General features: G+C 38.8%; 1 protein-coding gene across 8 annotated transcripts in view; it reads right to left on the bottom strand.

The window, feature by feature from the left end:
• Nucleotides 1-2,632: 2,632 nt before the first annotated feature.
• The window catches only part of si:dkey-237h12.3 (teneurin-3), a 100,764-nt gene continuing 87,611 nt past the window's right edge, over nucleotides 2,633-15,785 (bottom strand). For all 8 annotated transcript variants that reach the window (XM_057349144.1, XM_057349148.1, XM_057349149.1 and 5 more), the window contains 9 exons: nucleotides 14,675-14,907; nucleotides 13,470-13,624; nucleotides 11,700-12,580; nucleotides 10,621-10,796; nucleotides 10,255-10,490; nucleotides 9,395-9,691; nucleotides 5,598-7,209; nucleotides 5,380-5,510; nucleotides 2,633-4,288 (listed from right to left, as the gene is read on the bottom strand). In XM_057349144.1, the coding sequence (XP_057205127.1) occupies nucleotides 3,536-4,288; nucleotides 5,380-5,510; nucleotides 5,598-7,209; nucleotides 9,395-9,691; nucleotides 10,255-10,490; nucleotides 10,621-10,796; nucleotides 11,700-12,580; nucleotides 13,470-13,624; nucleotides 14,675-14,907 (4,474 nt within the window). In that variant the 3' untranslated portion in view covers nucleotides 2,633-3,535. The remainder of the gene's footprint in view (nucleotides 4,289-5,379; nucleotides 5,511-5,597; nucleotides 7,210-9,394; nucleotides 9,692-10,254; nucleotides 10,491-10,620; nucleotides 10,797-11,699; nucleotides 12,581-13,469; nucleotides 13,625-14,674; nucleotides 14,908-15,785) is intronic.

The following is a 15,785-nucleotide window of genomic DNA, read 5'->3' as shown; positions in this document are numbered from 1 at the left end:
CAGGAAAGGAAATTGATTGTGAATGAATGTGTGTTTGAGGGCAGTGTTAATCAGACGCTGGGGCAGAACAGCGTGGTGCATTGTGGATTAAACCAGAAAACAGAGAGCATGGCTAATACGGCTAAAACAGGGACGGTTTTTCCTCCGTGCATTTGCAAACAATTAACATTCATTGCACTGAAACAACACAGTGGTCTTGGTGGCTTCATCAGACCTTGCCTTGCAGAAAGCATTGCTCACGAGTTACACACTTGATGGCAATTTACTAGAAGTTCATTGCATTTGCATCAAGTGTTTTAAATGCATATGAAATGTCTGTATTCAGTACATTGACATTTATGCATTTGGCAGATGCTTTTATCCAAAGCGACACATGGCATTGTACCATACATTTGTTTCTGACTACATGCAATCCCCTGGGATCGAACCCATGTCCTTGGCGTTGCAAGTCAAATATATACAGCCACGTAAAATAATTTTCAGTTTCCTATATGTATTTAGGTAAAGTGATTATTGTTATGTATATTGATTATTATGATTATTGTTTATTCTATGAACTACCAACAATATTTCTCCCAAATTTAAAAAAAAAAAATTCTACTAGTAGAAAAGTAAACCTGGAGAAACAGGTCAAAATAACAGAAAATATGCTCTGTATTTTTTCAGACCTCAAATACTGCAAAGAAAATACATTTATATTCACGTTTAAGCAATACGACAGTAATATTTGTACATGTATTTAGGAAACGTTTTTTATGCGATAACCTCAATTTTGTCTTGTCATGCTTTCAGTCTTTCACATTGCTGTTGGATGACTTTCTCACTCCTGAGGTTTGGTTTTGTTGAAATTCAACAGACACTGGACTGAAATGGCCACAATACATCTAGAAATACTGATTTGAAATGAACATTCGGAATGGTCTCTTTATTTTTTCTGCGGCTATTACTGTATATTATAAGGCATTCCATGATATACTGAAGGTCTCCATCATTTATAATATTAAGCAGTTAAAATACGGCTTTCAAACTGTTTTTCTCAATCTATAAAACATATTTTAACGTATACAATATGCGGGATCTCCAGAAAGCCCTGACCTAAAAGGGGTTTTTACATAACACTTCGTTCCAAGCAGCACGTCTATGTTATGTAATCTCATTTTCCACTTTACCCCATTTACAGATTCGATAAATATACACACAGCAGGATCTTGTGGTGTATGTTAACAGCCACAGGAGTCAGGTATCTACAAACAAATTATCATGGGTTAATACATTCTGATATTAATATTGATGAATATTGAATTTAAAGCATTTAGAAAATGTGGTCTTCATCAGAGTTTGTATGTCTGATAGATTAAGTCTGAACCTCTGACTGTACAGTAGCAACCTCAAACTTTTATAAAGACGAGAAGCATTATGACTTATAAACATGTAGTCCCTTTAATATCTAAAAGATCATTCTGTTTGCCTTATTCACCTTACATTTTTAGTTATAGTGTCTGTTGAAATTCTAATGAAATATTGATGCTGCTTAATTTCTGAAAGTGAAAGAGGCTGTTGGTCACTAACTTTCCAAAATGTCTTTTCTTTCTAATATTACTTTCTAATAAGTCATACATGGAACATAAAGGTGAGTAAAAAAAATAGGAATGAAAGATTGTCCTTTTTTCCTAAAGAGTTTACCCAAAACTGAAAAAACAACAACAAAGGCGGTATCCATTGACTTGCATTGTTTTTGTGTCCATATATAGAAGTGAATGGGTAGCACCACTGTTCGGTTACCAGTATCCTTCAAAATATATATTTTTTGTGTTCTGCAGAAGAAAGTCATACATGTTTTAAATTACAAGAGGTTAATATATGATGACAGAATTTTCATTTTTGGGTGAACTATCCCTTTAACAATTCCACTATATCTAAAACTCTCTATATTCACATCCAGACACTTCAGCTTTGACTATCAACTGTATCAATCAGAGTTAATGATTCAGAGCACCCAACCAAGAACCTTATTTAGACTGACTGCTTTAACAATGAGTTTCACAAGAGGGCACTAGTGTCAAAATGGTAAGCATTAGTCGCTCAATAAATACTGTATTGTGATTGTTTCATGCTTCTCTTTACAGTTTAGCATTAATGAGAAAACAAATTTCCATAATCTCCATTTAAGAAACAGTTCAACTCTGTAAATGGAAATATGATGTAAACAGTGTCTGTGAAGCACCTACAGTCTGTGGCCATAAATAAAAATGAATAAAAAAGTTGCTTTAACGGTTGTTAAATAAAATAGTGGATTTACAGCTTTCCATGATTCAGCGTGCACATTCATTTAACGCTTTACACACACCAATCTCCTGCCTTTGATCACTCAATGTGATTTTACACAGACAGCAATTATAAATGTAAGTTATTCATGTATCAACTACTGCTACAGCAGATGAAAGTGAGTTTTGATTTAAAATTTATTCATATAAGCTCTCATATCTTACTTCAAAGTCCTAGCAGTGTGACAACAGAAGTAAATCACTATTGTTTTGCCTGGATGCAGACTTATGTTTGCCATTAAACGGGGTAATGGTGTATTATGTTTATAACGTTCTGGTTTGAGAATGAAAAAAAGCTTTAGAAATAAGTGATTTTAGCCTTTATTTCTTTTTAAGTACAAACAATTTTCATAAATATTTTCATTGGGACCTGTAACCAAAAAAAGCTAATATTTGCTTTTAATTTTAAAAATATACAGGTAAACACTCATTTACATAAGTCCAGACATTTACATATTTGCTGTGCTGTGCTGTGCTGTGCTGCCATTTCATTCATTATATGTCCAGTTTATTAAGTTAAGGTGCACCAAAAATGGCTACAAATCAAACTTTTCTGTCACTTTAAACGATGTTGTTTGTGACTTAAAAGTAAAACAGGTCAAACAAAAAAAGAAATAGCACAAAAACCTTTGTAATGTCATATTTTAAGGGAGGTCCCGTTGCAAATTACATGATTGCCAACAGACTTTTTCCAATTATGAATCTCATGAAACGTACACACAAAATAAGACAAATCTGAATAAATATAAAAATATTACAGTGTAAAGTTTATAGCTGGCTACAGTAAACCACCTGACATCATGTGTGGTGTTTTTGCAGTTGTACAGTAATATGCAGATGTAAACATTTTCAGTTTTCAAAAGGTACGACACATTATATCTCTATATGGGAAATATTTGAATAGTGCTTGTAAAAATGAACAATTAATAAATAGTTAAATAAAGAAATGAATATTTCTATGAATCAGGCTTGTGTCTTGACTCTTAAGTTTATCATTTCATTGTGCTCCACAGCAGTAGCCTTGGTTAAGGCCTTTGAGAAAACACATTGACGTGTCACAACGCACAGCGTTGCTTTAATGGTGTTAGACCAAGAGTAGTAGAGTTTTCACAAACTCTCAGAAAATGTCACACGTGTCAAACCACAGCATGTTCCCCAATTAACTTGTTCTTTTATTTCAAAATCGCAGTGGAGAGTGGTCGGTCTGTTCACTACCTTTTGCCGATCTCATTTTGTCTGAGGAACTGAATGTTGGTGACGCTGTCAGCTAGCTCAGGATACTGCTCTACTGACAGCACGTAGTATCCATCATAGCCCTGCACCCGTCCACTGCTGAGAAGCTGCCTCTTCTCTCCCTCCGTCCACAGTCGAGATGCCTCCTCTCCGTTTCGTACCCGCTGCTGCTCATGCATCCATGAGTTAGCCAGAGCTCTCTGTCTGGCCAGCTCTAAAACACGCACGCGTTCCTCATCAAGGGACGCGCCGTAGCGCACGTGCAGGGTGAGAGCCCCCCGCTGGAACTCCACATCTGCGAAGCGGCGGGTGCGGCCGCCCAGCACAGCTGTGGACTGTGACACCGTTACGTTCACTGAATTCTCCAGTTCTTTCCGTCCGCTGGTGAGCCGTAGAGCTGCCAGGTCTGCTTCAGGAGAAGTCATTTTCACAAAGTAGTGCGTGTCTCTGCCGTCAATAATAAAGTGCAAGTCTTTTAAATAAAGGGCGCCGTTGAGGATGTTGGCAACCTTGACGCAGTCCTCGTTGGCCAGGCTTAGCGCTCGAGTTATCACAATACCCTTGTAGAGAGCCAACATGATCCCGCGACCTATCAGTGAATCGCTGGAGGCAAACCACAGCCAGGGTTTGTCAGCCCTTCGGCTATGACCAAACTCAAGCGTTGGCAGATTTCCAAATGTTAGAAATGCTTGAGCTTGTCGGATGATGTGCTGCTGGACTGCAAAGCTGGTCTGGAAAAGATGACAGAGTCCCTGTTAGACTAAAGCTCTAGTTTCAGTTGATGGAAAAATAAACCAAAGGGAAGACTAAATACATGATCACAATTGAAAGCCTAAAATGTAAAAAATAGTAAAAATAAAGATTTTTTTAAGGCAAGACACTACATGTGAAAAAGGTTCTTTTGTTAACATGAAGATAGTATTGTGACACTTTACCAATACATTATTTACATTAGTATTTCATGTTTAATATAATGTTTACAAATGTTATTTCATTTGAACAACATAGACTTTTTGAATATCTGATTATTAATTTATAAAATTACTATGTATTGTACACACATGTATTAAACACTGCTTTTTGACATATTTTTTCATTCAAAATGGTATATAAATATGAAATAAGCTTTGTGTGAACAAATGCTTCTATAATAAAAATAAGAATAGATCGGTTTTCTTTTCTTTCAGTTTTATCATTTTAAATAAAACATTTTTCCTTGTTATTATTATTTTAAATTCTTAAGTACATGTGATTTTAAATAATTTACTTTTTAACGATCTCTTACGAATAATGTATCCTTTTTTCCTTTGTGAATCATTTCTATGTAAAGCACTTTGAATTACCTCCGTGTATGAAATTTGGTCTATAAATAAACTTGCCTAGCCGAAAAATGAACATGGAAAGTTTGGTTTATGTAAATGCTCCCCAAGTTGATATTTTTGACTCAAAGTGTTGAAAATACTTATTCAGAAAAAAATGAATGTTAAAGATGCTGAGATTCTGTATATTGGCTTTCCTCGGCCTGCAGTTTTTCGTGATAACGAAACTACAGAGAATGAGCTGTTCAACTGTATAAAACAAGAAATCAGCAAATGAAAGGTAAAAAATTCTTAATCTGTTAATCTACACTGAAATATTATAAGTGTTAAATGAAATATATAGAAGCAAATTAATCTGAAAATTGACTGGTGTGCTTAAAATGACCTTTTGGCCTGTAGTCTTTCACCTTAAAGTGAAAACAATGTTTAACAATTATTTTAAAAAATATTATAATGGCAAATTAAAAATATACATATATATTGTTATCTAACGAAAAACTTACTGTTAGATCATCCCACATTTGACTTTTGTCAAGTTCATAAGATGCTTGGGTCATCTCAGATTTTGGAATTGGGAATCCAGGAATGCTATTATGGAGATGGAACCCAAAGGTGACCAGCCAGCTGTTCACATCTGTAACAAATATCAATCATACGATTAAAGCATGCAAAACTTAGTTTAAGATGCTGTTATAATGTGTGCAATAAAACCATGCCATACCTGTTAAGTATTCCCAAACATTCTGCACTTTACTTATAGGGTTGTTGTTTCTGAACATGTACAGATTGAACGGACCCGGCTCCTTGCCGATTTTCTCCCACAGCATGAAATCAGGTGCAGTCCAGCGACCCGACATGATGTCATAGTCCCGTACTCCAAAATGAAGTAGTTTTGTTACAGGGTCGTAAAGTCCTCCGTGAAACCCAATCACCAGCTGAATATCAGTATTGGAGTCAGAATAAACCTCCCCATAAGCCGTATAATGAACCTGCTTGAGGAGAATGCCATCACTCCCAAAGATGGCCAATGGGGTACCAATATTATCACAGGCTATGTAGAACTCTGCCCCGCTGCTGATCTCCATGGCAAACAAGTGTCCCTGCAGGTCATAGTACAGAGAGGTAATCTGTGAGCTCGAGTGGTTGTACACGTGGGTTATTCGACTTGGGTAACTCAAATCAGCATAGAAAAACTGCAGGTGCTGTCCCGTGCTGGATTTCGTGGAGACTCTTCTTCCCAAACCATCGTAACGGTGCTGTACGCTCCAACCGCTGGTCTTGCTATAAACCCGTTCCAGATGACCATTAGAGTTGTACTGAAAGATCTCAGATCCTCTCTGACAGAGAAACCCATCCTCGTCCAGCTCATACTGCAGGTCACCCAGGCGAGTTATACGGTCTCGTAAGTCGTAACGGAGAGGCATGATTCGTGCGCTGTTTGCGGGACTCAGCAGATGTATGTTCCCATTTAAGTCATAGCTATAGCGCCATGTCATTTTGTCATTGAGGTACACAGCCTGCAGCTGCCCGTCCACGTCGTATTCGTAGCCGTACTTAGTAGCGTTAGCGAAAGGGCCGATCTTCATCTCTCTCTTAGTAACACGACCCACGTCATCATATTGGATGGTGATCCAGAACAGCAGAGCGCGGAAGAGCTCGTACTGAATCTCTCGTATCCGACCGTGTCCGTCGAAGTGTTTCGTGTACGTCATAACAGAGGTGGAGATGATCTGGTTGATGTCATAATAGATGACGCCAAACTTCCCGAACTGTTCCACCTTCCCTGAGATGTCGTCGTACTGATAGAGGTCAATGGGCAGCGGCGTCTCATTGATAACACCCTGAACACTCGTCACGCGCAAGCTGCTGTCATAAGCGTAGTCGAAGCGGCCGTTTACCATCCCTTCTTCGCTAAAGCGGTAGATTTGCCGGTCTATTAGTGGGCCAAGCTGCCTGTATCTAATGGTGCAAATGAAACCCTCGCTCTGCAGATTGACCGTTTTCAGGACACCTGCGGTCTCATCGTAAGTGAAGCTAACACGGGTGCTGTCGTACAGAACCTCAGACAGTTTGTTGTGCCAGCGGTAGCGGTAAATAACTCTGCGACCCGTGCCCAGTTGTGCCACTCTGAGGAGCCTGCCATCTTCACTGTAGTCCGCAGCGACAGAGGCATTGCTTTCAGGCATATGGTAAAGGTTACGAAAGTAAGACACTGAGCGGATGGTCTCCATAGTGTAACGGGCCACACTGGGCATGGTGACTGCAGAGAGGCCCCCCTGAGGGTCATATTCAAAGACGTACTGCCGCTGACTCGCCATTATTAGCACTGTGGACTAGAATGTGAAAAGAAACAACATTATTCTTAGAAAATAAAAACAAATAATGACAAACTGACAGGACATCAAGTGTTTACTGGGCTTTAAAAACATACAGTTGTGGCCAAAAGTGATGTCCAGATGGCATTATGTACAATATTTGCTTTTAATGCTCCCTCAGATTAGATTCAGCCATAAAAAGAAATGCAGGTATATACTAAAATAAATTATGTGGCAAAAAGGGAGACCACAATGTATCATGGAGTGTGGGTTTCGAATATGTAAAAAAGGAAAGAAAAACAAAAACCCTTCCTGTCATGTAGACATCAGTCTTGGCTACTATTTTATTTATGTGAATATATCTAGTACATTTTTTTATTTTTGTTAACATATACAGTATATTGTTGTTGTCCTTCTGAAACCAGGACGTCCAAACTAGCTGTTTTTCAGGAAATGGAAAAAACACTGTACTTCTAAAAATACTGTGTTGTCAAAGTAAATAAAATACTTTTTATTTATTACTTTTATTAAAGGCGAGTAATAATAATGATTTATGGCAAAAAATAAACATCACAAAATACGGAGATACAAGGTTTCAGAAAGACAGCAGCAATATGTTACAGTAAATATAATATGTAATAAAAAAATGTAAAAAAATGGACGAATGGGACAAAATAATAAAGAAATCGCAACGAATAAGAGGCTAGTATAGATGGGCACTCCATTAATACGGTTTATGTATTTTATATTAAAAATAAAGTTATTACTGTATAGATATGTTATCTAAATATAAAATACTGTATATACAGTATAAATATTTTTTAAACCAACACTTTATTTTTTCTTTTGTTGTTTTTTCTAAATCCTAAAGCTGTTATTTTCTAGGAATTTGTGTTTCTATAACTGGTAAAGTATAATGCTTGCAACTTCAAGGTCATGTGTTTATTTACTAGGGAATTCAAGGACAATGCAAAAAAACATTTAATTATGGCTGTCATTAGGCTGGGTAAATGATGACTCTATGTATTTTGGGGTATTTAAGTGTATCCCGATAGCATAATATATATTTTTATTTTACAGACTGCATGCAGGGCTGTACGTTAACTTTTTTTGCACATAGCACTGGTGCTACAGAGGTTTAAAGTTTTGTAGCACAGGTGAAACAGTTGTAGCACAAGTATAAAACATCTGTTATATATCATAAAAATATTTATGTGTAGTTTATCACATAAATAGGCAGGTAACAGACGAAGGACATTAATGTTACAGTTGGGTAAATTAGGGTCATATAATTTAGTTTTTCCCAAGTTCCTTTGGGTTCTGTGTTTTCCATTCTTTTACTATATAATAATTATATATTTGTCCACATACTGTAGGATACTATTATATTATTTACAATGGTAAACTGCAGTAAAATTCCTCCTAGTTTAGTAAATATAGGTATACTCTAGTGTTTATAGTTTATCCATTTACTGCAAGAATACTACAATTTATTATAGTAAATATTATAATACAATACAGTGTTTTTAATCTAGATGTTTATGTTTACCAGACTTTTATTTTGACAGGTCGTCGCAAAGAGTGTGTGGTTGAAGATATTTTTACAGTGAAATGCTTATGAAATAAACTCTCAGCTCAGCTCTGGAGATGGAGTTCATGTGTTCATGTCCTCATACAGAGGACAAATGCACGAGCGTCAAGTGCATATAGTATTCCGCTATTCCTTCCGTTTCCACATCGCGGAAATCGCAGGGCTCTAAATATGGACTCAGTGCAGCAGGAAAACAAAATTTTAAATGCAAAAACAACTAAAATAGCGGTGCACCATAGATTTACATCACACACAAACAAGCACCGCGACAAACACACCTCACACAAACAAGTGGCTCTGTCTAAAACACTTGCAACACTGTATCGCACGCGTGCTACACTGGTAAATATATTCTTAGCACAGACAGATTTTTCCGTAGCATTTATGTCGCACTGCAGAACCCTGGCATGGTACTAGTACAATTTTTTTAGTAGACGTTCTGTGATGTCAACATTTTCTTACACTTGTGGAAAGCAGTGAATATGTGACAAATGACAAAAACTCTTGACACATACATATATCATAGTATATGATATCTATCATATTTTATGACACATACATACAACATAGTATATCACATACATCAATAAATCTATTTACACCGATCTTTACCTTCTCCAGATAAGTGTAGCTCCAGGTCTTCCCATCAGGGAATGTTCTAGACAGCAGTCGACCTTGTCCATCATACTCAACCCTCTCCGAGACCGAACCCCAGTGAATGGCACTCAACTGCCCATTGCTATTGCGTGTGAGGTTGACAGGCAGTAACTTGCTACTTGGCATCCAGAGACTGGGCTGACCTGCCATGTCATAACCAATCTTCAAAAGAAATTTACGGTGATCATCGTAGATCTTTTCAATCCTCAGCGCTCGGTCATAATCAACAGACAAAATGTTCCGTCCATTTACCTTCGAGCACAGGTGGAGAAACGACACAAAATTGGTACAGCAAAAGTAAAATGGCAGAAAATCGTCTACAAAATGATAGATTATTTTTCGCCTCCTGCCGGAGTCTTGGCCGATGCCAAAAAAACGTTTGACTGATATTCTTTTTGTGAAAATGAGTCTCTTGATTAATAGTCTGTTCAAAACTTTATAAAACCAAGACACTCAGGCACTTGTTCAAACTATTAAATCATCTTCAAACCTAGTCAACATCAATTCTGAAACAGATTTGTTTTGCGGTAGTTAAACTGTCATATATTCTTAGTGCAGCTGGCTGATATCTTCATGCCAAATTTGACATTGCTATCATTTACAGTAATAAAATCCTGTATAGCAAGAAATCGTTTTAAATGATACAAGTTAGAGTCATGGGCTCAATGTTAAAACAACGTACCATACCAAATTATGAAAAAATACTTTCTGGTTTCTTTTTTTGACCTTTATAATTCTGGCCTTTATTACTGTACCTTTTCACTGTGGTTAGAATAAGATTTCTTTCATCTCTGTAATTAGATTTCAGTACGTACTCGTAACTTGCGTCCAAACACTGTGACCTTCGTTCGCGACTGCTCTTTGCGAAAACGCCACTCCACCAGGTTCTGTCCGCTGTCGTCAGATAGAGTCATGTTTCTGCAGGCCAGTGTCGGTGAGGAGGCACCTGACAGAATGTGTGGCTCCGTCTGGAAGTGTGTGCTCATTCCATTTGCATATAGGATCCAGAATGAATGGTCATAACCCAACACATATTTGTTCTTCAGCTGGTCTGCAAAACAAACACAGACGACACATTTACATTTGGCATTAATGCATTTTCCAAAGCAACTTACACAGTACATAACGTCAATAGACACAAGAAGCATTCTGTATTTAGCATTCAATGTAAAAAGGGTTACCTTGTTGTAACGTGAGTACACTTTGGATGGCTGATTGGTTTGAAGTCATAGTTGCAGCTTCATCTCTCTCAAAACTTTCGCGCTCCACTTTAGAGAAAGTCTCCATGTCATAAGCCAGGCTGGTCACCACTCCAGTAGGAAAAGTTACATTGGTCAATCGCCCTTCTGAGTCATAGCTATGAGAAAGATTGAAAAGTAGAGCAAGATTATCTGTGCTGCACTGAATGAAATGAAATGCAATTCAATAAAAACACTAGTGTATCTGAGTTTTTTTTTTTATAGAAAAAACAGTTACTTGGCTTAGCAGTCTTGTCACACAGGCTTGAAATGAGAGAACCACAAACACTGGCATACAGTAGACCTTATAAAATAACAATAGATTCTCACATTTTCTGAAGAAAATTCTATATAGTGTTGCTAGAGCATAGGTTGCTATGCGGTTGCTAAGGTGCCCTGAGTGTTTTTGCTATTCTTGTGGTTGCTAGGAGGCTTCTATATGTTTCCTATGGTGTTCTGAGATGTAGGGTTCATGGATTTGTTGAAGCGTAATTTCACCCAAAAATGAATAATCTTTCATCATGTCCTCATGTTAAAAAAAACTTTTGACTTTTTTGTCTAAATGGTTCCATAAAGACATTTAACTTTAACATCCGAAGAACATTTCTGTTTCACAAAAGGTCCTTTGTGGCGCAAAACGTTTCTTCAGATTACAAAAAGGTAAGAATGAGATGGTTCTTTAAAGAACCTTTGACTGAATGGTTCTTTGTGGAACCAAAAAGGGTTCATCTCTGGCATGAACATATGAAGAACATTTTAAGCACCTTCATTTTTAAAAGTGTGTATGACTTTCTGTGCTCTGCAAAACACAAAAGAAGATATTTCGAAGAATGTTGGTAACAAAACAACACCCTCATTGACTTCAATTGTATGAACACAAAACCACTTAGACATTTCTCAAAATATCTTCTTTTGTGTTCCACAACATTTTTATTTTTAAGTGAATTAGTTGTGGTAATCTTAATGCTTATTAATCGATTAGGAAATATGACTAAGAAGCTGAAACTCTTGAACATCCTTACTCATAGAATATTGTCCATCCATTGGCAGCACTCTTGGTTGCCAGGAGACCACTGTTGCCATGGTAAGTTAGCAGCACATGTTCACGCCCCTGTGTGCCCAGGGTCTTCAGCCCACCGCTCGAGCCTACAGTTAGCCATATAACCTGGTTGTCAGGTGCAACGATGCGGACGGGAAGTCGGCTGGTGTCCCTGCGGATTCGCAAAGTGTTTCCATAACTGTCAGATACTGAGGTCAGATCTCCCTCATTGCTATAGCTAAAGTTATACTTGTAGTCTCCAGTGATCAGATTGACGGTATGCTGATGCGTTCCGTTGATGTCAAACATGTACAACTCCTGCTCCGTGGATGAAGCCACCTCATACAAGCCCATGCTGTTAAGCGTCGGCCTGTTTTTTCCAACCATGCGTATCCGTATGTTTCCCAGGTCAGCTATGTACAGAGTTCCATCCGGAGCAGCAACGAGAGAGGACGGCCCGTTGAGCCGAGCATCTTTAGCGAAGCCGTCTCCCGTTAGGTAACAATCGCAGCTGACGTCCGTCTTGCAGTCGCAGTCTGAAAGCGCTCCCGCCAGGTGAGTGATCTCGCCATCTGGTGCCACGCTGCGTATGCGGCTCATCTTCCTCTCATCTGTCTCCACGATGTGCAGGACTCCACTGAAGGAGACAGCGATGGCGCTGGGGGATTCCAGATGGGTTTGTGTGGCTCGCTGTGTTTCTGTCACTGAGATGTCTGTAGAAGGCATGGGGCAGTGCAGGGGTCTGCCTGCTGTCACGCTGACCTGCCCCTCTTCGGTGACCCGCAAAACCACACTGCCATCCAGCACGAAGAGAGAGTTATCCATCGGACTAACAGTGAGGTCTGTCGGCCATTCTAAAGACACCTAAAGAGAGAGATGAATAAGAGAAATAATGCAACGTTGAATAAGCAGCTGTACGATTGTCTGATACACAGCTGTTGTTCTTTACATAACTGTCTTCTTGTATAAAGATCAATTGTCTAGTATGTTGTCTTGTAAATGGGATTGGATAAAGTGCCGTATAAACAAACAACAGCGTTGGTTCTAACAGAGAAACAAAACCACATTTGTCTGTGAAATCCAAGATAAAGTCGCGTAATCTAATTGTGGGTTAGGAGCATCAAAGTAGTCATAGCCATAAAAATGACAAAAATAAATAATGTGTTTATTGCTGTAAAGGATTATTATTATTATATGATTATAGGCCAGATGTTGAGATTTTCATTTATAAAATGATCAATGTTTTAATCATTACAAATTAGTGATTTTATTGATACTGTTTTATTGTTTTGTTAAAAAATACAACATATGTTGGCGTCCTAAACATTCATTTTAATCTTTGATGTGGTTTTAGTCAATATTAAAGATATTCACAGAATGTTATTTGCATTATGCAAGATGATTTAATTGAGAAAACCGTACAAAAAGACTCAAGCTGGGATTTTAACAGACAGAATCACATTAATAAATCACGTCATTGTGTTATCAGTAGTGCTGGATTTTTTTGTACAAATATTTCATATATTTGATATTTTTAAGCCCTTTGACAATATATTTACTGTATATATTTGCTCTGTGGCTTGTCAGAATGAATTATCAATCGGTTAATGTGCAAGAATACAGCTAAAACCAGTTAAAATACATATAGAAGGATATTTTCCGTTTTCACTAAAGAAACAAAATAAATAATGATATTTAAATATTTGTTCATTTTATAATAAATGTGTATCAATTGAACATTTTCCACTGTCACCTGATGAATGTCCATAACTGATTCACAGCTCAGGGGACGAGCAGACGCAAGGTCATTGGACCCCAGCAGGGTCGAGATGATGCCGTTCTGATCCACCTTCCGGATCACAGTCCCGTCCACAAAGTAGATCAGCCCGTTCCTGTCAATGGCGATCCCTGGGGGGAAAAGAGCAGAGGAACGAAATGTGCGGGTCACACAGCAGCGCTCTCCGCTCGCCTGATGCAGACAGCGGGTACATGTGTCGTGTTTGGCTTCCCATTATTCAGGTCACTGCAGAAAGCATTGCCCTCAATTATTCACATCTTGCTTCCCACTGCTGAATTATTTCTTAAGGAGAAAGTGGAATAGGATGTATTACAGCATCTCTCCCGCTCTCTACTTTTCCTCGCTCCTTGTCTGTTTGTCTGCTTGGGGTATCTGAGAAAAGCTTGGAGTGGGAAAGCATCAAACCCACTTTTAAACCCAAATTATGAAAGTGAGGGTTGCTATAGTAACTGCTTCTTGGTAAATGTGTGCCTGATGGAGTAGTACCACGGAGGGGTTGTGTGTCTGATGAAAACACAAGAATGAACGGACGGCTATGGCAGAAATCTCAGTCCCACCTGAGGAAAACGCACGAATGCACCTTCATATCACGGCGACGTCCACGATGTGGATCGCCACACGCTATAAAAACGTCCCATCAATTGGACGCATTCCATACCTGTCTACATTACAGTTGTGTGTGAAATATGACATCTACATCTATCCTGCAGTACATCCATTCATGTGTAAATGACGGTTTATTAGAAAACTATGAAAACAGCTTTTTTTCTGCATGGAGAGTTGCATGGATGTTGCTGAAATATGTTGTCTATATTCTGCAGACAAGAGTGACACTTCATAATTTATGTCGGTGGAGTCACAAATCATTCAGAGGAGCTTCATCAATCTATTGTGTCTGGCTTAGTCAAATAATTTAGTGCCTATCCTGGGGCTGTCAGTTCCCATTTCCCCGGTTGAAGCGCCAATCAAAAACCTCCCGACATAATACAGTGTTAAAAGCTTACAGTGCTTTGGGATGATCTTTCATGTCAATCAAACTGCATTCTGCGCCTCAGACACTTCAGTTCGGTCCTGTTGCCAAGTTGGAACCACCACTGAGGAAATCACTCCACTGAATTTACATTTAGCACTAACAATCCCACAATGCACTTTTGCAATACCTTTGGGTCCCGTGAGAAGAGCCTCCGTGGCCGGTCCTCCATCGCCGCACTGCGCTTCATCAAAAGGCAGACAGTGATCTCCAGTTCCTGCCACCACCTCCACGTTCTGCTGGGGCGCTGACGTACCCGAGAGCGCCCGCGGGCTGTAGATGCGTCTGGAGTTGGTGTCCGACACGTACAGCTGCCCCGTCACCGGATCCGTGGCCAGATAATATCGGTGAGCGGGGTTGTTGCTTGGGTAGAGACATATAAACAGATGGATTTATGAGAGAAGACATTAGATTGCTGTCAAGCCCGAGCGATGCGACTCATAAATTATTGGTTTGACATTGCAATTGGAGATGGCAGATGAAATGAGAGACTGATTAGAATATTAATATCATTAAAGACGGTGAGAGAATTGCGGAGTGTTTTTTCGCGTCTATCAAACAGATGGGGGGAAGAAAAAAGAACGCCCAAAAAGGAAATAAATGTGATGTGACTGGAACGTATTTGCAGAGGCTGTGATGACGACTCCAAGACAGCCAGATCATTTCAATCATTTTCCGTCCCTTGCGGGAAAAGGTTCTCTGAGATGTGGTGATGATGTGCACATCTTAATGACTGTCAACAACTGATGGCTTTTCATAACGCTATGCTTATTTGCATTCATTAATTCCGTCTTCCAATCAGTCGGCTCCTTTCTGAATGAATTAGTGCAGCCTCTCCAGACGTGTCACTAGCGGCTAAATGACCACGCGGCGAGACTTCGTGCAGGACGGTGTGGAGATGTGTGACCTTCTCCTCGGGGATTAAATAAACCTTTTCACTTTTTATCAAAAGCGGTTTTAAGGGATGCCAAGTGTGAACTATTCAATCGATATCCTGTTTGAAATCCAATTCGCACTCAAAGGCACTGACCTGTGTCAAATCTGAATGTGAAAATGTAAAACAGTTGTTCTTTCAGCTAAAGGCCGAGAGTGTTGGTCATCGCGTCATAGTTCAGCGTGCACTTGGATGGCTTGAGCAAATCTTTTTTTCGTGGACGGTCATAAAAAGATGATGTATAAACATTTCACAGAAAATGCGCTTTGACATCTTCAGGCGGTAATAACTGGGCTGGATACCCTTT

The sequence above is a fragment of the Triplophysa rosa genome, linkage group LG13, assembly GCF_024868665.1.
Source record: "Triplophysa rosa linkage group LG13, Trosa_1v2, whole genome shotgun sequence".
NCBI lineage: Eukaryota > Metazoa > Chordata > Actinopteri > Cypriniformes > Nemacheilidae > Triplophysa > Triplophysa rosa.
This window is presented reverse-complemented; position numbering and strand designations above follow the sequence as displayed.